We start from the raw sequence: 24,576 nt of genomic DNA on the forward strand, positions 1-24,576 counted from the left end.
TGGCTAGAAGGAAGCGTACAATTGGCCGGCCGCCGGGGTTCAAACGAACAACGTGAGCGGCTATTGGTGGCGGCGGCGCGAGGCGGGCTCCGGGCATTGTCCCGCTCTGGCTGCAGCGGTCCGACTGCGAGAGCAGCGGCGGCGGCGCGGGGCTGCAGTAGGCGTCGCGCGGCCGAGACCATGGTGAGTGCGGGGTCGCGCGTGGAGTGGGCGCGCAGAAGCCCCGGACTGCGCCTCCACCGCGGGGATCGGGAGTGGGCGGTGTCGCACTTCGGAGCCGGAGTGCCCGCTGTTCCGGACTCCGCCTGGGGTTAGGGGGGCCGCGCCCGACGCGGGAGGCAGAAGCAGGGGGGCGGGTGCTGCGCCGCACGGAGGAGGTCCGGCTGTAGCCCTGCGAGTTCCGAGTCTGCGGCTCAGGGTTACGTAATGCCCCCCGCTGAGGATCGGAGGAGTTCTGATCCTGCCCACCAGAACCGCTCGACCGGTCAGCGGCTTGCCGGTTATTCTTTGGAATAGAAGTTTATTTACTTGGCTTCATCTTAAAGTATCTTTTCATTCTGTAGTTTAGATCTAGTTGAAAGTGACTTCTAAAGAAAGAAAGTGAATAAAACTTTAGCCCCATTCTGAAGTTGAGGGGAAAGTCCTAAAACCAATCGAGACCTATGTGTTTCACCAAGATTGTTAAGGAGAGTGACGCTCTCTTTTTGGAATTATATTTTTGTCGGTATCCTGTTTGAAATATGCTTTCACTGTTATAGAAATAGTAAGCCTTCCCAAGAAGGTCTCTCTGCATGCACTTAGAGATTAGTTAAGGAAAAGCTCTTTATCTTTTCTTTGACGCTTGTCTGGCTGGGCTAAGACTCAAGCAAGAGCCTGCCTCCAACCGAAGAGCTTACTAATTTATGTACATTTTAGGTGTGTGCATTTCACAGACTCTGTTATCCTGACATCTCTTTTCAGGTCCCAGGTTACACTTCGAGCAATTTAAGCAGAGACAGGAGATTGCAAGTCTGGCCGCTTAAGTGGATAGATTTATACATATTACTACATATGGCTAGGAGTATTTTTAAGTATGCCACTGTTGTTCCTTTTCAAAGTTATTACCGAGGGTCATCATACCTACCTTGCAGAATTATAAGCTGGTTTATCTTTATCTGGGCCTAACTGCTGGTCATAGATCAATTCTGTCTCCTTTGTCACAGGAATGAGTCTGATTGGGTGGCCCATCCTGGTGAACAGTTGTCTCCTAACACCCTAAGTTTCACTTTCTTTTTTTTTTAAAGATTTATTTATTTATTATATGTAAGTACACTGTAGTTGTCTTCAGACACTCCAGAAGAGGGAGTCAGATCTCATTACAGATGGTTGTGAGCCACCATGTGGTTGCTGGGATTTGAACTCTGGACCTTGGGAAGAGCAGTCGGGTGCTCTTACCCACTGAGCCATCTCACCAGCCCAAGTTCCACGTTTTTAATTTAACAGGCCTACTTAGCATACTGCTTATCTTCCAGGGATTTGGGAGGCAGTCCTCCTTGAACTAAATTTTACTTGGGCCAATGTTTCCTGAGCAAATCTATTAGTAAATCCACTGTAACATCAGTTTTATTACTTTGTGTTTCATCTACATTTTCACATGACAGGTACTTTCTTTTTTGGTTTTTTGTTGTTGTTGTTGTTTTGGTTTTGGTTTTTTAGAGACAGGGTTTCTCTGTATAGCCCTGGCTGTCCTGGAACTCACTCTGTAGACCAGGCTGGCCTCGAACTCAGAAATCCGCCTGCCTCTGCCTCCCAAGTGCTGGGACTAAAGGTGTGTGCCACCACGCCTGGCTTGACAGGTACTTTCAACAGGTGCTTCTTGCTTAAAAGTTAAAAATCAACCCCAGGCTATCATTTCTCATACTGCAGATAATAATAGTTTGTCTCATTGTTGATAATGCATCTGAGGCATTTAATAGATCAACTATAAATAGATTGGCTAATGGAAAGTCTCCAAGTTTGGACTGTAAAATTCTCAGACTTTGAATGACTAGAAAACTTCTGTCATTTGTAGTTAGTTGTTCTGTGGTGATCATGAGGAAGTGCTCTGACAAGCAGCATAGGTTATTTCTTTGTAAATGAATTTGCTCAAACAGTTGATTTTCATAGCCCTTGGTTTTTTTTTTCTTTCTCATAAATTCTAGTGATATGTTTTCAAGTATCCCTTTAAAAGTACATAAGCATTAATGTAAAATAAAAAAATCCTTCATGCATTGGTTGTCCTTGTAAAGATGTTTTAACTTTAATCCCAGCACTTGGGAGGCAGAGGCAGGCGGATTTCTGAGTTAGAGGCCAGCCTGGTCTACAGAGTGAGTTCCAGGACAGCCAGGGCTACACAGAGAAACCCTGTCTCAAAAAACCAAACCAAAACAAAAGATGTTTTAAATTGATAAGTAAAGGTGTGTCTATTACAGTAATAGGAAGTTTTTCAGGTTTTTAGGAGTGAAAATATAGTTCAGTGCCCTCCTTTTCCCGTGTATAAATTTTTTTTAACCAAGAAGCTTAGCCCAGTCTAACAGAATTCTTAGGATAAGTAATTTTGTATTGTTTCGCTTTTTAAAGTATTATTTATTATGTATACACATGGGTGGGCTTATGGGAGTTAGAGGACAGCTTGCCAAAGTCAATTCTCTTTCCACACATGAGTCTCAGAGAGCCAGCTGAGATGGCCAGCTTAGTGCCAGTCACTTCTACAGGATGAGCCATCTCCATTTTCTGTTTCTATTTCTAAGTCATCAGCTATTTTACATGTAAAGTTAAAAGAATTACGTATGGTTTGAGATGTTACATAAAGTAGCAATTTATTGTTTGTTTTTGTAAGGTTTGCTTTTGTTGGTGTATTTTTAAAAAGGTATCCAGAGTCTGTACATTGGAAGTAGGCCTTAAACATGTTGTGATCTCCCAGACCCCCATTCCCACCCCACCCCCGTCACAGGGGCCTAACTTAACTCAGTTATACAGGCTGGCCTCTTACTCACAAGAGTCTTGTCTTAGACTCTAAAATGATAGGAACACAGGCTGCCACCCACTTGGGCTCTGGCATATCTTTCATATCTCCTAAACAGGCACATTTTCCTTGCTGACAATTTAACTCATTTCTTTTGTAGCCAACAGTGGTTTTTATAATCCTGCTGAACTGGACATGTAGCTCAGTGGTTAAGAGCACTGCCATTCACAGGATCCAGGTTTAATTCACAGCACTCACATGGCAGCTCACAGCCAGTCCTGAAGAATCCACTGCCCCCTTCCGACATCCATGGATACCAGCCATACACACGCTGCACAGACAGACATGCAAGTGTAACACACACATAAAAGGATAACATTAGTATTTAAATTTTTTTTTTTTTTTTTTTGGTTTTTCGAGACAGGGTTTCTCTGTGTAGCCCTGGCTGTCCTGGCACTCACTTTGTAGACCAGGCTGGCCTCGAACTCAGAAATCCGCCTGCCTCTGCCTCCCGAGTGCTGGGATTAAAGGCATGCGCCACCACGCCCGGCTTAAATTTTTTTAATTTAAAAAATGTTGAGCTTTTTGTTCCTGATCTTTGTTTGTAGCACCTAGCAACAGCAATACCAAAGTCCGGAGCTGTGCAGTCCTGAAATTCCCTCCCTAAATTCACACATGTGACACATTTAAATTCAGCTTCCCACAAAGTCCTGAACAAATACAAAATACAAACAATTATAATATGAATGAAACATTGAGTATGTTTATGGTATGTAACACCTTATTTTGTTTCCCAATAGAATTTTTGTTCCCATCTGAATTCCTGTATCATCTTTGTTGTGTAATTCTAAATGTTCTCTATTCTTCTGAGACCCTACCAAAATTGTTGGTTGAGTTCTGCTTATAACATCCTAGGGCTTCTATAACCTACATCTCCAAACTCTTTCCCTTTCCTCCTGTCAATCAGTTCCACAAGCCTAAGAGCCAAAGATCAAAAATTGGTCATGGCAACAACCCCACTCCCGGTACCAGATTTCTTTTTTTGTTTGTTTTTTGGTTTTTGGTTTTTCGAGACAGGGTTTCTCTGTGTAGCCCTGGCTGTCCTGGAACTCACTTTGTAGACCAGGCTGGCCTCAAACTCAGAAATCACCTGCCTCTGCCTCCCGAGTGCTGGGATTAAAGGCCTGCGCCACCACACCTGGCTACCAGATTTCTTTATTGCTTACTTTTCTCATCACCATGACCAAGTACTTGACAGAAAGGTTAAGAAAAAGGAATGGCTTTGGCTCATAGTTTCAGATCATCCCATCTGTGCTCACTTGGCCCCATATTCTTGTGCAAAGCATTATGGTAGCAAGAATGTGTTTACTTCGTGGTTGACCAGAAAGCCACCAAGGATAGTATGCTCTGTAAGGACATACCCCAGTGATCCAACATCAACATCTTTCATTTCTGTCTTAACCACCTAAAGAGTCTCTCCACCATTTAGGAACCAAGGCTTCAATTCGGCCCTTTACTGATTTCTCTGGCTGTTGTAAATAATGCAGTTGTGAGCACAGCTGTATAAGTGCCATCAGAGTCTTGGCTTGTTTGGGTATTATAACTAGAAGTGGAATTGCTGGGTTCTGAGACAGGTCCTTCACTTTTTTAGTCTTGGTTTTGGTTAACCTAATTTTTTGATAATGTGCTTGTTTTTCCTCACAGGAGAGCCAAATTCGCAAATTTCTGTGGAAATGTTATGCTGACTTTTAAAAAAGTTAAATGTCATGATGGCACTCACCTTTAATTCCAAGCACTTAGGAGGCAGAGGTGGGCAAATCTCTGTGAGTTCAAGGCCAGCCTGGTCTACAGAGTGAGTTCCAAGACAGCCAGGGCTACACAGAGAAACCCTGTCTCAAAAAGCCAGCTTACATGACCTGTCAGTAATTTGCAAGATATGTCTAAATTTATAGATACTTCAATTTTACATGACCTGTCAGTAATTTGCAAGATATGTCTAAATTTATAGATACTTCAATTTTGAATAAGTGTTTAATGTTTGATTTTTAATATGCTAGTAAAAGAAAATATATAGATTTATAGTGAGTCAGGAGAGGACCTATATATATATCTTAGGTTTTAAATTTTTTACTAGATATTTTTACCCAGAGTAAAGCTAGAATTTGTTTCCTGACAGTCTTTTGAGGTAACATTTTCAACTCCCGATTGTTTTACTCCAGGCTGGAGGCAAAGCTGGAAAAGACAGTGGTAAGGCCAAGGCTAAGGCGGTGTCTCGTTCCCAGCGAGCTGGGCTCCAGGTAAGGCAGGACCCCACCCTGTCACTGTTCTGCATGTTCTTTACCTTCGTAATTTATGACCCGGAGACGGTTCGTTAATTACAGAAATGCCCTTTACTGTGACAGACCTTGAGTTTGTGATTAACTGGTTGCCTTAAATCATAAAGTAAAATCATAAAGCCAGTAATTTGTATTTTATAAGTGAACATGGTGTCTTAATAAATTTGGTGATCCCCCCCCCCCCATTAGTATCTCTTCTTGGGCCTGGAATGGTGAATTAGCAGTTAAGAACATGCTCTTATACCCTGGTGGGGTGGTGCACCACTCGGGAAGCAGAGGCAGGTGGATCCCTGTAAATTCAAGGCCAGCCTTGGTCCACAGAACAAGTTCCAGGCAGCCAGGGCTACACAGAAAAACCCTGTCTTGACACCCCCCCCCCCAAAAAAAAAAAAAGTTTAAAAACTGTGTACGTACTGCTCTTTTAGAACACGTGAGTCAGTCCCCAGCACCCACATGGAAAGGGCCACAGCCACTTGTAATACTTGCTCCGGATGAATTTGACAGATCTCACACACACACAGAGGCACATATGCTTTAAATCTCTTTTAAAAAAATACCTGTGCTTTCAAGATTCTAACTATTCTTCAATCTTATAAACTTAAAATGAGTGTGCTCTGGTTTTCCTTTGAGACTATTTACAGTGGTTCATTGACTTTAAGGATAGAATAGAATTGGAGGCCAATATTGGGTTGTTACACCATTCTCTGAATATTTCCCAAATGACCTCCATTGTACACTGAGAAGTGTGCTCTAGACTCCTCAGTATTTTCAAGTTTCTTACATGTGAATTACTATAACTTTAATCTACAGACTCAAAGATTTCCAGGTGGTAAAAGTGAAATTATTCCCTACACAAAAACTTAAAAGGAGCCAGAGGGGTGGGTTGCTCAGTGGTTAGAGCACTTGCTATTCTACCAGAGGACCTGGGTTTGATTCCCAGAACCCACATGGTGGGTCGCAACTGTCTGCAGCTCTATTTCCAGGAGCGCCAGCACACTCTTCTGACCTGTTTGGGCACGAGGTATACATGTGGTAAACAGACATAAATGTAGGCAAAACATGTAAATTAAAAAATCCTTTTTTGTTTTGTTTTGTTTTGTTTCCTTTTTTTTCTTTTTTGTGAGACAGGGTTTTATAAAGATTTACTTATTTTTATTTTATGTATGCAGGTGCTTGCCCTACATGTATGTCTGTGCAGCATGTACATACAGTGCCAGAGGAGGCCAGACGAGGGAGTCAGATATCCTGGAACTGGAATCACACATATGCCATGTAGGTGTTGGGAACTGAACCCAGGTCTTCCACAAGAGCAGCAAGTGCTCTTAACGATGACCCATTCCTCTAGCCCCATGAAACACTCTATACAAGGGAATTAGGATTGCTCAGTGGAAAGAACACTGGCCAGCAAGCCTGATGACCTGGCCTGAGTTCAACTCTCAGGACCCCGAGTGTGGAGGGTGGTACCATCTCTAACAAAGTTATCTTCTCACCTTTGTGTGTGTGTGTGTGAGAGAGAGAGTGAGTGTTATGGCAAGCATATCCACACACATAAAGAAATCCTTTTTTTTTTTCTTTGACTTTTCAAGACGGTTTCTCTGTGTAACCCTGGCTGTCCTGGAACTCACTCTGTAGACCAGGCTGGCCTCAAACTCAGAAATCTGCCTGCCTCTGCCTCCCAAGTGCTGGGATTAAAGGTGTGCACCACCACGCCCTGCTCAAAACCAGGTTCTTATGGAAAAAATTTCAGCAAGTGGATGACACTATCTATGTGACATGGAAGGAAAAGGGATAGGAACTTTTAAGTTCCTTTTTTTTTGGTAATTTGATTTTATGTGTATGAGTGCTTTGTCTGCATGTGTTTACACTATGTGCAGAGACCCAAAGAAGGCATTGGAACCCCTGGAAGTAGAATGAGCTGCCATGTATAAGGGGGAACCAAACCCAGATTCTCTCAAGGGCGGTATGTGCTCTTAACCACGAGTCATTTTCTGTAGTCTGGGGACTTAGCTTAAAAGCATATATTACACATGCTAGGGCACTATTTAAATTCTCAGAATTTATTTCAGGTGTATTTAAACTGTGTCAAGTGGAAATTGTTGCTTTGGTTTAAGAAATAAAGAAAAGAAGGGCTGGTGAGAGGGCCTAACATGTAAAGGGTTTCCCTCCTGGTGCCTTAGTTCCCAGGACCCAGTCGGTGGGAGGAGTTAACCAACTTCTGTAGCTTATCCTCTGACTGACATAAATAAGTAGGGCCATAGAGAGGTGGCTTAGTCATTGAGAGCACTCACAGCTCGCCCTTCTAGATGACTAGAGGGGTTCCCACACTCTTGTGGGCCCTTCTCTCTCTCTCTCTCTCTCTCTCTCTCTCTCTCTCTCTCTCTCTGTCTCTCTCTGTCTCTCTCTCTCTTTTGTGGTGGCGGTTTTTAAGATAATTTCTCTGTATAGACTTGGCTGTCCTAGAACTCTAGTTATAAAGCAGGCTTCAGAGATCCTCTGCATCATAGAGAGTGTGATGCCTCCCGAGTATTAGGATTAAAGGGATGCGCAGACACTGATGCCACCTCCACCATCACCACCCTGCAATGTGCTCATCCCTTAACAAACTGTAGCTCCAGCTCCTGGGGAGTCAGCACCCTCTTCTGGCCTTCCTGAATGCACACATGCACATGGATGGATCTATCATGTAGCTTGGCCAAGGTAGCATGAGCCTTTAATCCTAGCACTTGGGAGGTGGGAAGTAGAGGCAGGCAGATCTCTGAGCTCAAAGCCAGCCTGGTCTATAGAACAAATTCCAGGATAGCAAAGGTATTAAAAAAAAAAAAAAAAAAAAAAAAAAAACAACCTGGAGAGATGACTCAGCAGTTCAGAGCACTGACTGCTCTTCCAGAGGTCCTGAGTTCAATTCCCAGCACCCACATGGTAGCTCACAACCATCTGTAATGGGATCCGATGACTTCTTAAGGTGTATCTGAAGACAGCGACAATATACCCACATACATGAAATACATAAATTTTTTAAAAGAAAAAAAGAAGCCTGTCTCAAGACAAAAAATAAACTCTTCATGTAGAGGCTGGAGAGAGAACTCAGCTGTTAAGAGCATTTATAGTTCTTCCAGAGGGCATGAGTTCAAGTTTCATTACCCAAATGGCAGCTACAACTTTGTGTAACTGGTTCTAGGGTATCAGGCATGCAAGTGGTATGCAGACATATGTATAGGAAAAATACCCATATACATAAAATTTTAAAAATAGGACTGGAGAGATGGCTCAGTGGTTTAGAGCACTGACTGGTCCTGAGTTCAGTTCCCAGCAACAACATGGTGGCTCACAGCCATCATGTGATCTAATGTTCTTCTCCAGTGTTTCTGAAGACAGCTACAGTATACTTAATAAAATGAATAAATAAATCTTTTTTAAAAGTTATATAAAATAAAATGAGCCTGGCTTTTTTTTTTTGTAATTCTATGTAACTGAGGCAGAGTTACCTGTGCTTAAGAGACTGAGGCAGTAGGGTCACAAATTCAAAGCCAACCAGGCCTACATAGTGTGTTCAGAATAGCCTGGGCAGCTTAGCAATACTCTTCTCTTCTCTTCTCTTCTCTTCTCTTCTCTTCTCTTCTCTTCTCTTCTCTTCTTTCTTTTTTGTTTTTTGTTTTTGTTTTTTGAGACAGAGTTTCTCTGCATAGCCCCGGCTGTCCTGCAACTCACTCTGTAGACCAGGCTGGCCTCGAACTCAGAAATCCGCCTGGCTCTGCCTCCCAAGTGCTGGGATTAAAGGTGTGTGCCACCACCGCTCCGGTGCTTAGCACTACTTTGCCTCAAAAAAAGTTTGAGTTTGACGTGTAGTTCAGGCCTGTAATCTCAGCACCCAGGATGCAGAGGCAGGAAGAGTTCTGTAAGGTGGAGGTCAGCCCATCCATAGCAAGGTCAAAGGAATACAGAGACAGCTCTCACAGCTGTCTAGCATACCCAGCATGCTGTGAGACCCTAACACTCCAAGACAGGAGTAACATTAACAGATGATGGAGGCATAGAATTGAAAGGAAGCCCCCCCCGCCCCAAGTTTCTCTAAGACTTAGAATTTAAGAGTCTTGCCACCACCCAGCTAGCAACTGTAGTCCGAGTGCACTGTAAGACAAATGCAATGCTGCTTCCTGAGACACTCGCTGCAGTGCAGTTTAAAGTAGCTCAGGGGGCCCATCGGCCTCTGCAGGACTAGGCTCAAGTGTTGTGTATCCATACACACGAATGAATAAATAAATACATCTAAAATAAAATTCTTTGTAGTAAGAGATGGTTTGAGGTCTTGTAATGTGCCAAACAGCATATCCTACTAACATTCAGGACGAACGCGTTGATTGCGCACTTGAGAAAATTATAACTAATTCTGGAGATGTGCTTTCCCCTTGAGAATGAGATGAACAAGTGACTGCTAGATTTGGTAACTAAAATGTGGACATCAAAAAAGTATTTCTCGCCGGGCGTGGTGGCGCACGCCTTTAATCCCAGCACTCGGGAGGCAGAGGCAGGCGGATTTCTGAGTTCGAGGCCAGCCTGGTCTACAAAGTGAGTTCCAGGACAGCCAGGGCTACACAGAGAAACCCTGTCTCGAAAAAAAAAAAAAAGTATTTCTCAGAAGCTGAGTTGGATTGGGAGAAGCCATAACAGAAAACTGAATTGCAGGTAGCTAGGCATTATAGTACATAGCTAAAAAGCCAGTGCTACAGATACTGTGGCAAGAAGATTGAGAATTCGAAGCCAGCCTTGAGAGGCAACCCTATTTTAGACAGGGAGATAAGTACACATAGCCCACACCTCCAACTACAAATGCTCTTAACAGCTGAGTTCTCTCTCCAGGCTCTACATGGAGAGTTCCTTTTTTGTTTTTTTGTTTCTTGAGACAAGCAGATCTCTAGGTGGAGGGCAGCCTGGGCTACAGCGTGAAACCCAGGGCAGCTGATGAGAAACAAAAACTAAAATCTAAAAGAACAAGATTTGTTAGTGAATGCTGCCTTTGAAAGGTAGGTCCTAGATAGCTGCCAGAAAGGACGTAATTGAGGTTACTGGAATACTGAGGCAGTGAAGCCCAGGCAGAGTGGCGGCTTAGCGTGTGGCTCTGTAGTAGAGCTACTTAGCATGTGCAAGGCACCCCAAACCTAAAACAAGTGTGGAAGGAAGCAAGCGAGGTGCTACAGTCAGTCAGAAGGATTAGATCGCTTTAGAAATGGAAATTACTTTCTCAAGGAAAGCATCCCAGTGGACGTGTGGGACCAATAGGAGACCTTTTGAAATTGAGGAAAGGAAAGAATAATTAGGGTCAGAGAGAAAAGCAGAGGTTCAAAGTCATGTGGCTTTTGGGTGAAAGAATTGATTAGATGTGGTTATGATTATTGGGCCATGGTGAATGTGTAGTTGATAACATATGCTATAATTATGATTTTACAGTGAAACTCTGTTGTCCAAAAATACAAATTTGGGGCTGATTACAGCACATCTAGGTTTTAGGATTGATCTTTGCAAAGTAAATTTGGCCTGTGATACAGCTAAACCTTTAGTTACACTCAACCATATATTGTCAAAACTGTAGGACTTCCCAACAAGACATCTCTTTTTCAGTTTCCTGTGGGCCGAATCCACAGACACTTGAAGACTCGCACCACAAGCCATGGACGGGTGGGCGCCACTGCTGCTGTGTACAGTGCCGCAATTCTGGAGTACCTCACAGCTGAGGTTTGTGGGGAATGTCCTGTCTGGGGGTCCAAGGGTTGCTGAAAACTCACTGGCTGAGACTGCCGGGGAGAGACTTCTAAAGAGACTAATGTGCTTTTGGTTTTGTTTCTTTCGTTTTTTGGAGACAGGGTTTCTCTGTGTAGCCCTGGCTGTCCTGGAACTCACTCTGTAGACCAGGCTGGCCTCAAATTCAGAAATCCGCCTGCCTTTGCCTCCCAGGTGCTGGGATTAAAGGTGTGCGCCACCACCGCCTGGCCACTTTTGTTTATTTCGAGCCTCAGATCATCCAGTCCAACCTTAGACTCCACCATAGCAGAAGATGACCTTGAATTTCGGATCTTGTTCCCATCTCCCAAATCCTGGGGTTGCAGGACTATACCTGCACGCTGGCTCCTGCTTTTTTTTCTCTTTGCCTTTTTGAGACAGCAGCTCATGCTGGCTTGGATCTTGCTCTGTGTTCTGCTTAATTTGGAGAGGGTTGGTTTGTTGGTTTGGTTTGGTAGAGACAAGGTAACTGGCTAATAGGAAGTCTGTGTAGACCAGGCCATCTCATCAATTTAAAGAGTGTTGGTATAGTTGGGTTTTGTTTGTTTGGGGTTTTTTGTTTGTTTAATTATATTAAATGTGGGCCAGCAAGCCATATTTTTAACATAATAAATAAACATTGTTGTAATTAAGTTAATGAGGTGTATATATTAGTCAGTTGGTAGTGTATGAAGCCCTGGTTTATTTCCCAATCCCACGAAGAGTGGGCATAGTGTAATTCTAACACTTGAGACGTGGAGGCAGGAAGATCAGGAACTGAAGTCATTTTGGCTCCATTGTGAATTCAGAGCTGTCGTGGAGTACATGAGACCCTTTCTCAAGAAAACAACCAAACAACCCCCCTCCCCCACAAACCTGAATGACATTGCCAGGCATGGTGGCACATGCTTGGAGTCATAGCACTCAGATGGTTTAGATTAGAAGATCTTTGAGGCCATCCTGAGCTATCTAGAGAGACCCTGTTCCAAAAACAACAAACAGACTGTAAAAATCACGTACATTCTGATATCACAGGCAGAAGAGTTAGCAGTCCTCTCATGGTTACAAATTAGCTTCACATTTCACTTAGCTGAGTTACTTTTTCTTTAGTTTTTTTCTTTCTGTTTTTCTTTCTTTCTTTTTTTTTTTTTTTAGATTTATTTATTTATTACATGTAAGTACACTGTAGCTGTCTTCAGACACTCCAGAAGAGGGCACCAGATCTCATTGCGGATGGTTGTGAGCCACCATGTGGTTGCTGGGATTTGAACTCTGGACCTTCGGAAGAGCAGTCGGGTGCTCTTACCCACTGAGCCATCTCACCAGCCCCTCTTTCTGTTTTTTCAAGACAAGGTCTCTCTGTGTATCCCTGACTGCCTTAGAACCCGATCTGTAGACCAGGCTGGCCTCCAACTCAGAGATCACCTGCCTCTGCCTTTGCCTCCTGTCTGCTGGGATTAAAGGTGTGCGCCACCACTGACTAGCTGACAAGACTTCTTAATATGAGGGTCCTAGACCACCACTTTGTCCCTTCTGTGGAAAATAAATAAGAAGGCATGAAATGCTAGTAGCTACATTGCAAACCAGGGTAGTGATTGAGTAGCAAGTAAGCCAGGAGGAAGATGTAGACAGCCAGGCAGGCAGGGAGGATTCTTAGTTGGGAAGATGTGATAGGGAAGAAAGCTGAACTGTGTGGGTGTAAGGTATATCAGGCATCAATGCCTTCATCTCATTATGCTGCCCAGGAGTTAACTTGGAATTATGGGTAGTTTAACTTTGCTGGGTTATAAAGCAAAGGTTTCATGGGAGCATTTTGATCCTAGTTGCGATGCGCTCCTATCCCAGATTGTCATCCACTGCAGTCTCTTTCATTAGCGCTTTGCCCATAGTGGTTCTAGCTCACACCTTTTGAAGCCTTTCTACACAGATTGTCAGCTACATTTTCTTTGTGGTACTTGGGATTGAACCCAAGACATTATGAGTTCTAGAACCCTCTACACTGATCTACATCTCAAGTCCTTTGAAGGTGTTGTTGTTGTTGTTGTGTTTTAGCTTCTTGTATGTCTGTGTACAGTTTGCATTCCGTGCCTTCAGAAACCAGAAGAGGGTCAGATACTCTGGGTCTGGAGTTAAGGATAGTTAATGATTCACATGTGGGTTCTGGAAAAGGTGGGACCATCCTTTGTTTCTTTGAGGCAGTCTTGTAGGTTGCCTCCACCAGCATTCGGGTTGTAGTCCTGTCTCAGTCAGACCCCCAGGTGAGTTAGATGACATGTTGTTTTGCTCATGGTTGGCTAAAGTTTTTTTTGTTTGTTTATTTTGTTTTGTTTTGTTTTGTTTTTGAGACAGGGTTTCTCTGTGTAGCCCTGGCTGTCCTGGAACTCACTTTGTAGACCAGGCTGGCCTCGAACTCAGAAATCCGCCTGCCTCTGCCTCCCAAGTGCTGGGATTAAAAGGTGTGCGCCACCACGCCCGGCTCTAAATACAGCTCAGTGAGAGGGTAGGTACAAGATAGCTGTGTGAGGCCCTGCGTTTTTATTTTTATGCTTTTAAATATCAATCATCGTTTCTTCTTAGACCCAGCCTCGTTATCAGTACAATGCCACTGTCACTCTTAGACAGTTAGTATCTTACCTGAGTCAGCACTCAGAATGAGCCCTGACTTCTGGATCGCAGGAGGAGGTTAGTTTTAAACTTGTCTTAATGTCTTTGTCCATGAGTCCAATAAAAACTCAAGCGCTACACAATAGGTTTGTTTTGTGTGTTTTTTGTTTTTTATTTATTTATTTTTTTTTTTTTTTTTTGGTTTTTAGAGACAGGGTTTCTCTGTATAGCCCGGGCTGTCCTGGAACTCACTTTGTAGACCAGGCTGGCCTGGAACTCAGAAATCCGCCTGCCTCTGCCTCCCGAGTGCTGGGATTAAAGGTGTGCGCCACCACGCCCGGCTTTTTTTGTTGTTGTTGTTGGTTTTTTTTTTTTTTTTTTTTTTTTTTTTTGTTTGTTTGTTTGTTTTTTTAAAAAGTCAACATGTAGTGCCGGTTGGTCGTGGTGGCGCACGCCTTTAATCCCAGCACTCGGGAGGCAGAGGCAGTCGAATTTCTGAGTTCAAGGCCAGCCTGGTCTACAAAGTGAGTTCCAGGACAGCCAGGGCTATACAGAGAAACCCTGTCTCAAAAATCCAAAAAAAACCCCCATGTTCTAGGTATTTAAATTTGGAGTTTTGACCTTAGTGGTCACGCCTTTAATCCCAGGACTTGGAGACAGATGCAGGTGGATCTCTGAGTTGGAGACCAGCCTAGTCTACAGAAACCTTGTCTCGAAAAACAAAAACAAAACAAAAAATTTGGAATTTTGTTTCTTAGTAGAGGTAGAATTGCAAACCCTAATCCAATGTGTATGTCAGGGGGATCATGTCTCAGTCTGGGCTTTCCCCAGAACCCTTTGGCGAGCTTTCACAGCATCCTTGCTGCAGGTATGCGTCAGGTATGATCTGTTCACCCTAGACCAGCGGGATGCCCAAGGAAAGGCAGGCACTGGGTGGTTCTGAAGCTTGCCCAATAGTTGATTCAGATATATGATATTGTCTGTGCTCCTTAATGAGCATTCTCTGTGAAGTTCTTTTTGTTGTTTCTGTCAGAGATGTGACAATGCCAGTACAGCTGATGCATGGAAAGACCAAAAACAAATCAATGTTAGCCAGACAAGAACAAATCAATGTTAGCTAGACAGGCTAGGGAACTGTAATCCCAAATTTCAAAGACGAAAGCAGGAGAAATGCCAGCCTCAGCTCCTAAGATTGACCCTGTGTCCAAAAACAAAGCAACAGTTGGTTGTAGTCGCTGACTAGAACATTGCCATCTCTTGAAATGTGAGTAGGGATAGGGCTTAGTTGGTAGCGTACTTACCTAGCATGCAGGAAGCCCTCCCTGTGTTCAGTCCCAAGTACCACGTGAAGTGGGAGTGGTGGCATAACCTGTAACTCTTGCTCTGGAGACTGGAGTGGTTAGAAAGAAGTTCCTTGTCATCCCTGGCTACATAGCAAATCCAAGGCCAGCCTAGGAAAACAACAGAAAAAAGACAAAAGTGTTCTACTCCAGGATAGAAGGCTTCTCTGGCTTATTGTTTATAGCTCTTAGGGCTCACCTTTGAAACAATTTCAATGCAGTTAGGTGTGGGGGACATCATGATAATCCTCCTACTTGGGAGGTAGGACCAGGAGGCCAGAAGGTCAAGGCATCCTTCCATGCACAGCCCTTTTGTTTTTCTGAGTGTTAAAGAAGTTCCAACTGTGGGGCTGGAGAGGGCCCAGCGGTTAAGAGCACTGACTGTTCTTCCAGAGGTCCTGAGTTCAATTCCCAGCACCCACGTAGTGACTCATAACCATCTGTAATGAGATCCAGTGCCCTCTTCTAGTGTGTCTGAAGATAGCAACAGTGTACTCACATATGTTCAATAAATATATAAAAAAACTTTTTTAAGTTCCAATTGTTAAGGAAACTAAGTTTACTAAATTGTCTATATAAACAGCTAAGGTGGACTACATTAATATATCAGAATGTATGACTTCTAAATGCTCACACTTAGTATCTTGGCTGATCCTTTGATTTGTGTGTACCAGACATAATGGCAGGCACATGTCTTTCATCCCAGCAGCCAGGAGGCTGAGACAGAAAGGTCACTGAGTTCAGAGCCAGGCTGTGCTGCTGAACATCCTGGCCCTGACTTTTTGCATGTTTCTCTGTGCAGGTAATGCATATGAGGGAGTCAGGAGGAGGGTTTTAGTGTCATGGACACATACACAGGAAAAACCAGGTTCCATATAGATCCTAGAGAAGCCCTTCTCTTGCCTTTGGAGACCTGATTGTGTTACTCTGGATGCATTGTAGGTGTTGGAGTTAGCAGGGAATGCTTCCAAAGATCTCAAAGTGAAGCGCATCACCCCACGTCACTTACAGCTTGCAATCCGAGGTGATGAAGAGTTGGATTCACTTATCAAAGCCACCATAGCCGGGGGCGGTACGTATTATTAAGCCTAGATTATTTCTAACTAATGGTCCTCTGTATTTGAATGGTTAACTAGAAACCATATGGATTTAAACTCCATGCGTGTTAAATGTACTACAGCTCTGTTGGTGGTGTTTGGTGATCCTAGGTCCTCAGAAATGCTACAGGTAAACCCTCTAATTGAGTACCTTTCTGGGTTCCTCTCTGCTCCTTGTCATAGTGATCTGAGTAAATACTTGTTCTCCCACTGAAAGACTCCAAACTCCCAAAGGGAGGCACTTACTCAAGCCTCGGGTCAGCCGCGCACCCAAGAAGACACTGAGACCGGTACTTAAGATGTATAGATAGTAAGATTTAATACAGCAACGACAAGAAAGCAGACAAAACAAACAAAAAGCACATATATACCAGATATCTGGGGCCGGACCTCATGCAGCAGGTGCAGAGGAGATCCGGCAATTAGCCCAAACTTTTCACAGGTTTTTATAAGAAAAGGGCAGGGGGGGAGGAGGGCAGGGAAAATACAGGTTTTACGTCACTAAGTGATTCAACCAAGGGTTTTTCCAAAGTGCTTTTGCAACCGCGTCCCACACTTTGGCCATGTACTTGATTCATTGGAACTGAGGTTTTTACTCACACCCTTATCTCAAAGATGTCCCTGGCACAGTCCTTAGTTGGGAGGGGTTGGACTGGGTTCGTTCCAGGAAACCCTTATCTCAGAAATGTCCCCGGAACAGTTTTCATTTGAGAGGGGGTCTGACTCTGGTGTGAGAGTTCAGAATGTACTCTGGGGTGAAAGTTCTGGTGGTCAGTAATTTTCCTCTTTCATTCCCCCCTTCTTTTAGTAAATAATTCTAATCTTAGAATTTCAGATACTGCATAATGCACCAAATGAAAGACTCTATTTTAACATGGGAACAAAAACAGAACAAGAAGCATTAGTAAACAGAACTAGGCAGGGGCCCTTTTAGCGAGGCTTGAGGGTCTGGGCATGATGTAGGTGCACGTAGATCAGATCTCTGGCTGGAACTGGTGAGATGTCCTTGGGATACCCAGCTCGTTCACTGTCTCAGCTGTTGGGATCCCTGGAGCAATGTCGTCCATGTACTCAGTCCAATTTTTCCCAGTTGTGACCAGACCACCTGCAAGCCTTTTAACTTAGCATACAGAGCATTATTATAACAACATAGGTTTAAACACATCATTTAAGACTATAATGGGCATAGGAGTCTCATAAAAGATCTTAAACAGAGTAAAACTGAATCAAGAGATAGGGCATAGGGAAGGAACACCAAGTCTGTGCCAGTCTCCACGATTAATTTTGTCAAGGTCTGTCTTAGAGTTTTAAACTAATTTTTATCTATCCTGAGCTCTGAGGTCTATACACACAATGTAATTTTTATTTGACCTCTAAATACTTGGCCACACCCTGACTTACCTGGGCAACAAAGCAGGGCTATTATCTGACACTATTGCTTTTGGCACTCTGAACCTTGGAAAAATTTTCTTCAATAATCTTCTTGATGACTATGTGAGCAGTCTCATTTATCCATTTTGAGAACGTCTTTTTCTGCAGATGTCATTTATAAAGCTTGTATCAAAACCACAAATTCAGCTTTCTGGGCTGAAGTCCCTTTAGGGAGGCTGCTGGCCTAATCACTTGCTTTTTTGGTCCACCACTGCACTGCTGTCCCCGCCTTCCGCTTACCTTTAACCATGAGGCTACTGCCATCCGTGTACCAGTTCAGAAAAGGCTTAGTCAGATCTGGCAAAGCCAGAGCGGGGGCTGCAAGCAGGGCTGCCTTTATGCTGTCAAAGGCTTTTTGGTGTTCCTCAGTCCAGGTGAATGGGACTTTTTCTCTCTGCAAAAGCCCGCCGTCCCCAGAAACTCACGTACTTGGTGCGGGGTGGTGGGGGTTGGGATCAGCATCACAGTCTTTTTTTTGGCCTCGGTGAGCCACCGCTTTTCGTCGTCTCAGCACCTCGGTACGACATAACTGAGCTTTACTCCGACTCACCCAGTCCATTCAGGAGCTTCTAGGAGGGCCAGAATTTCTTCTTTGTCTTTGATGTCTCTGCCTTTAGCCAACCGCAGGGCTTGGGTTAGTGCCAAGAGTTCATGTTTTCCAGAGCATTAGTCAGCCATCGGTCAGGGGGCTGAACCACACTTTTAGGGCATGTGCCAAGTTTTGTCTCAGAGTCAGTTTATCTGCGTCCTTGACTAGAAACCACTTATGTGCAGACAAGCAGGTCATCTTACAGTCACCAGGTCTAATTTTCACAAGTATGCCACCGGTCTTTTTCAGGGTCCCAATCTCTGAGTAAGAACCTCTTTGGCAATACTTTTGTTCTCAGTCACATCTAGGAGTCCCAAAGTTAGGGACAACATTAGGGCAGTCTCAATAGCATCTAAGGCCATCCAAGGTTGTTCTTTTTATTTTTTATACGAAGGGCTGTTTATCTTTTTAATTCAGCAAAACCTGGAATCCACAGTCTGCAAAGGCCTGCAGTGTCCAGGAACCTTTTAAACTTGCTTTGCACTGGTCAGTGGAGGAATATGAAACACAGTCTCTTTTTAGCTGCTTTTAACAGGTAGACCACCGGTCTCTTTTAAGGACTCAGCTTTCTGTGTTAGCACCCCTTCTGCTATTTCCTTACTTTTAGCCACGAGCAGGTGAAGGGTTTTGTCTTGGGGGGGGGCCCTCTTCTTCTTGTTAGGACAGTCTCTCACCCAGTGCTCTTCTTTTTCAACAGCAAACACTCTGATCTTTAGCCAAAAGCTTTCCTTTTTTGTTGCCAGGTACTAAGTTTTCTAGTCTCCCTGACTTTTGTGACCAGCAGTTCATTTCTCTTATCTTTTTTAGAAAATTTTCTGGCTCCCTATTTCTTGCAGATCATCTCTAAGTGCTAGTATTATTAGCAAGTGTCACTTTGCTAGGTTCTAGTCTTTGTCGTTTATCTCTCTTTGCTCCTGTTTCTTAACTGCAATGGAGATCTCATATAATGTCTCTCTTCATAGTTCGACTACCCTGGTTTATTTTTCTGTCTTACAGCACATTTCTGATTCTGACTCTGGTCTCTGTACTTGCCAGCCTCATTTTACTGGTTCCTCTTTTAAATATTTCTCATTTAGAGTATCTTTCTCATTTCAGACCTAATTTTCTTTATCTCTATTTTTACCTCTTTTCACTGTTAACCTATCTCTTCTGAGTCTGCTGAAGCTTTGCTCTCAGCTCTTTTTTTGCAGACCTCTATCCTTCATCAGAGCCTGGCAGTTAGACCCGTTGGTGCTCCTTACCTTGTATGTCTCCCTCACCGGAGCTTAAAACAGATTCACTGCTAGCAGCTCAGGGCGATGCCTGAGAAGAGAAAACACATGGGGCATAGAAGGGAGTGCAGCTTTTACATCTAGCTGCACAAGACCACTGATATTTCAAAATGAACACAATTTTTTCTGTTAACAGTTAGCAAGAGACAGGATACAGGGGACAGGAGAATGAGCCTTTCTCCCACCCAGGAGGCAGGCAAAGGCTGAGTCTCCCCGCGCACCACAGCGGAAATGTGGGAGTGGCAAACAAACGCTGGCAGGCAGAGGAACCAATTTAACTATTTAACTACCTGATAGACTCCCGGTGTTCTCTGCACTGTCTTTGGGGAGGGAGCACGCAGCCGGGCCGGCACAAGGGAGTGCGGGTAGACTCTGGGGGGGGCCAAAGGAGGGACGGCGGCTGTAGTCGGCCCCTCCCCAGCTGTGGCAAGCTTCACGGCCACTCCGGGACTGGCAGGCGGGGGCTGGCAGGCCGCTGCACTCACTATCAGCATTTTACAACTCATTCGCAGGGCACAGACAGCCTCCGTTGCTGCTGTGTCTGCAGAACTCAGAACCTCAGCACCACTGCTGCTATCAAAGCCCTACCCACGCTGCCAAAGCCGGAAATTCTTAGCCCAGCTCTGCAATCTCAGAGCTCTTTTGAGCAGTCTGGGACTCACCAGCACTGAGTTTTTTTCCCTTTTTTTTTTAAAACTGTTGCTGACAAATTCTGTCCTGACGTCAGTCCAAGTCTACAGTCGACAAAGGGTTAACACACACACACACACACACACACAGTCTTGTCACGTGACACAAACACAACCAGCCAAACGCCACTTTCTGACGGGGTCGGATTTCACATTGACTCTTTTTCCTGATAGGGGTGGGATTCCACATCCACTCCCGCTCTGGCAGAGAGAACTCTCTCTCTCTTTCACTCTGCCAGGCAACAGCCAGGTCTTTTTGACTGTTCTGTACCCTGGGCACTCCTTCCAGGGTCTCCCTTGGAACATCTCTTTGGGGTGCAAACTGTGAGGCCATAGACAGTCGTCCTCTCACAGCCACTGCCAGAATAAACCCACAATCTCAGAATACACAAATGCAGCAGTTCCACACCTACACACCCAGCAGATTGTCCCATTTCTAGAATAATAGCAGACATGACAAAAGCAGACACAAGACTTGAGACAAAAGAAACCAAAAACAGCGGCGACTTCCCGTCGCCCACAGGCAACTCACAGATTCAGATGGCCTTTCCAAGGCCGGCCAGCTTAGACCTTCCACCTAAGTGATGGTCTCTCGGCCTTCAGAGGGGTCCGCCAAGCGTCCTTGGCCCTCCCCTTGTCTTCCTGGGGCGTCCCCCAGGGCGATCGGACGGTGGGCACCAGATACGTCTATCTCTACCCACCCCGTGCTCTCTATTGAGACCTGCTTGGTCTCCAGTCAGATGGCCTCTCCCAGGCCCACAGTCCCTGAGCACGGTCTCTGGTGCTCGTACTGAGCACAGAGCGTCACGCAAACCCAAAACAGCGATCGCACCAGATACAGATTCAGATGGCCTCTCCCAGGCCCACAGTAAACAGAACACAGACACTAGACCAAAGCAGAACAGTAAATCTTACTTCTGAGCGGGTCCAGGACTTCTGGGTAGACGCGCTGATTCCCGGCCAATGCACCAAATGAAAGACTCCAAACTCCCAAAGGGAGGCACTTACTCAAGCCTCGGGTCAGCCGCGCACCCAAGAAGACACTGAGACCGGTACTTAAGATGTATAGATAGTAAGATTTAATACAGCAACGACAAGAAAGCAGACAAAACAAACAAAAAGCACATATATACCAGATATCTGGGGCCGGACCTCATGCAGCAGGTGCAGAGGAGATCCGGCAATTAGCCCAAACTTTTCACAGGTTTTTATAAGAAAAGGGCAGGGGGGGAGGAGGGCAGGGAAAATACAGGTTTTACGTCACTAAGTGATTCAACCAAGGGTTTTTCCAAAGTGCTTTTGCAACCGCGTCCCACACTTTGGCCATGTACTTGATTCATTGGAACTGAGGTTTTTACTCACACCCTTATCTCAAAGATGTCCCTGGCACAGTCCTTAGTTGGGAGGGGTTGGACTGGGTTCGTTCCAGGAAACCCTTATCTCAGAAATGTCCCCGGAACAGTTTTCATTTGAGAGGGGGTCTGACTCTGGTGTGAGAGTTCAGAATGTACTCTGGGGTGAAAGTTCTGGTGGTCAGTAATTTTCCTCTTTCACCACCTGTCCTGTGTAGTGCTATTTTTATTTTAGCTTGTTCTTTAAATGATGCGATACTTCAAACCTAAGGTTTAAAATACTTCCCCATATGTTTTGTTTTGGGTTTTTTTTTTCTTTTTTGGTTTTTCGAGACAGGGTTTCTCTGTGTAGCCCTGGCTGTCCTGGCACTCCCTTTGTAGACCAGGCTGGCCTCGAACTCAGAAATCCGCCTGCCTCTGCCTCCTGAGTGCTGGGATTAAAGGCGTGCGCCACCATGCCCGCGGCTTCCCCATATGTTTTGAACTATGCTAGAGAACTGCCATGACTCTGAGCAGTTGTCTAATGTGGTAGACGTGGCAGGACTGAGCTAGTTCTGTGTTAGGAATCTGTCAAGGTGTGAGGTGAGTTGGTAGTTCTCAGCTGTTTTGAGCATACCTTACAGATGTCATGGCTGTAGTCAGCCTTGTTTACTCTTCCTGTAGAAGGGTTCACAGGCTCCTGTAGGTTCAGTAGGATCCAAAGGAGAAAGGTCTTAAATAAGTTCCATCCTTGGTATAATCGTTTTTTACTTTAGCTTTAAAGCTTTAAGATATAAAGGCCATTATTAAAAATAACAAGTCATACTCATTGTGTTGTAGGCGTGATCCCGCACATCCACAAGTCTCTGATTGGCAAGAAGGGGCAGCAGAAGACTGCTTAGGACGTGAGTCAGGCGCTGGCCTGCCCTCCTCGCTCTGTAACGGGGCAGAGGGGACGAGTGCGGTGTGCGGAAGAGCATAGACGCTTGCTGTAGACGAGACAAAGGCCACATCTGTATGTTTTTAGACTCGGAGTTTGATAAGTCCCTTTCCCTGTGGTCACAGTCATGTGTTGATTGGCCAGGTTTCTCCCTTGTGTTTTATACAAAAGTAGAATTGATAAAACATTTTTTACAAAAGTACTGTGTCTCAGTATTTCTTCATGATGTGTTAGAAATACTTTGTTCAAACCTGGGCAGGGCCCTGTGGCCTGCACCCCCAGCGTTTGGGAGGTGTGGGCAGGACCTTCAGAATACACGCTGATGTCTGCCTACATTCCAAGTTCTACCACAACCTGGACTACAAGAGACTGTCTCAAAAGAAAAAAATATATTCTCTTCAGACATTGACGTTTTAAGATATTCAGAATAATCTTAAAGCAAAAATTGGAATGTAGTATACCTTGATTGTTATAGTGTTTGAATCTCAGATACAATCAATTTTTAGAATTATATATTTATTAATGTATACAGTGTTCTGCCTGCCTGTATGCCTGCAAGCCATAAGAAAGCACCAGATCCCATTACAGACCATTGGGAGCCACCATGTGGGTGCTGGGAACCGAACTCAGGACCTCTGGAAGAGCAGCCAGTGCTCTTAACCTCTGAGCCATTTCTCCAGCCCTAATCAAGGAATGTTATTACCCCACTTTATGGGCATGCTGCCCATTGTCCACAGGAATTAATGATCTGCTGAGAAGACAGTTGAGCTGGTAGGTGGGTCAGTGCAGTTAGGACACAAACCTAGGTCTGTCTGGCTTCAGAGTGCACACAGAAGTGATGCTACTAAGTCAGACTTTTCTGATTGGGTCCTGGAATTCTAACTTTTTGTGGCCATTCATCATTCCCACTAACCTGCAGTAACTTATAGCCTTTATGATTGATGTCTAAATAACTACAAGATGTAAGTTATATCTTTGTGAGAAATTAATGTTTTATAATATCACAGTATCAAAACAATTCATTTTTGAAGAAATATTTTATTATGGAAATTCTGACAAATGCACAGAAATAAAGAGACTAGCACTAGTGTGACAAAGCCATGTGTCCTGGTCCTGCAAATTAGTTTTTGTGGTCAGTTTTAACCGTGTCCCCACCTGCCACCACCAGTGGATTAGTCTGAGTACTGTGACAGTCTTCACATTGGTGTGCTACACAGGGTTCATTGAAGACAGCTGACGTGGTTTTGTTGTTTTGTTTCTTGGTTTTTTGTAATTAACTTATTTTATGTATTAGTACACTGTCGCTATCTTCAGACACACCGGAAGAGGGCATCAGATCCCATCACAGATGGTTGTGAGCCACCATGTGGTTGCTGGGAATTGAACTCAGGATCTCTGCAAGAACAGTTGGTGCTCTTTTTTTTTTTTTTTTTTTTAAAGATTTATTTATTATATGTAAGTACACTGTAGCTGTCTTCAGACACTCCAGAAGAGGGCGCCAGATCTCGTTGCGGATGGTTGTGAGCCACCATGTGGTTGCTGGGATTTGAACTCTGGACCTTCGGAAGAGCAGTCGGGTGCTCTTACCCACTGAGCCATCTCACCAGCCCCCAGTTGGTGCTCTTAACCATTGAGCTGACAGTTTTATTACCAAGTACCAGTCAAGTTTTTTATAGTTTGTTGGAATTAAAATCTAGACAAGTTTAAACTTTGAAAGAAAAAGATGGTGGCTGGGTATAGTAGCAGACATATTTAATCCCAGCACTCAGAAGGCGGATACAGGCAGAACACTCTCAGTTTGATGCCAGCTTGGTCTATAGAGTAAATTCCAGACCAGACAAGGACATAGACCCTATTTCAAAAAAACAAAAGATGGGCTGGAGAGACCACTCAGCGGTTAAGAGCACTGACTGCTCTTCTGAAGGTCCTGAGTTCAAATCCCAGCAACCACGTGGTGGCTCACAACCATCTGTAGTGAGATCGAATGCCTTCTTCTGGTGTGTCTACAGTGTTCTTACATATAATAATAAATATATCTTTTTAAAAAAAAGACTGAGGACAGTGCTAATTGTGGTACAGGCATGGAGGTGATCGCTCTGGGTCACACACAGCAGAGCAAGATGACTAACAGTCAGAACAGCATGCCTGAGGTGAGAGACACAGGAGACTCCGTCTGTTACCTCAGAGGCTTGGGATTGTTTTTTAGCTTTC

The 24,576-nt window shown here is 44.3% G+C and overlaps 1 protein-coding gene across 1 annotated transcript; it reads left to right on the forward strand.

Annotated features, from left to right (window-relative positions):
- The first annotated feature begins 77 nt into the window (after positions 1–77).
- On the forward strand, positions 78–22,564 carry H2az2 (H2A.Z variant histone 2). Its single transcript, XM_021176959.2, has 5 exons — positions 78–183; positions 5,203–5,280; positions 10,936–11,049; positions 15,960–16,089; positions 22,266–22,564. The coding sequence occupies exons 1-5, from the start codon at positions 181–183 to the stop codon at positions 22,325–22,327; spliced, it is 387 nt and encodes a 128-aa protein (XP_021032618.1). The 5' UTR covers positions 78–180; the 3' UTR covers positions 22,328–22,564.
- Positions 22,565–24,576: the final 2,012 nt, after the last annotated feature.

The sequence above is a fragment of the Mus caroli genome, unplaced genomic scaffold, assembly GCF_978045245.1.
Source record: "Mus caroli unplaced genomic scaffold, Mus_caroli_1 scaffold_13, whole genome shotgun sequence".
In the NCBI taxonomy this organism is placed as follows: domain Eukaryota; kingdom Metazoa; phylum Chordata; class Mammalia; order Rodentia; family Muridae; genus Mus; species Mus caroli.

What these genes read in the sequence shown, in the direction of transcription:
- H2az2 (XM_021176959.2), top strand. An exon ending in CCCAGCGAGCTGGGCTCCAG is followed by an intron (nt 5,281 to 10,935) that starts GTAAGGCAGGAC and finishes TCTCTTTTTCAG; the next exon opens with TTTCCTGTGGGCCGAATCCA. An exon ending in TGGAGTACCTCACAGCTGAG is followed by an intron (nt 11,050 to 15,959) that starts GTTTGTGGGGAA and finishes GATGCATTGTAG; the next exon opens with GTGTTGGAGTTAGCAGGGAA.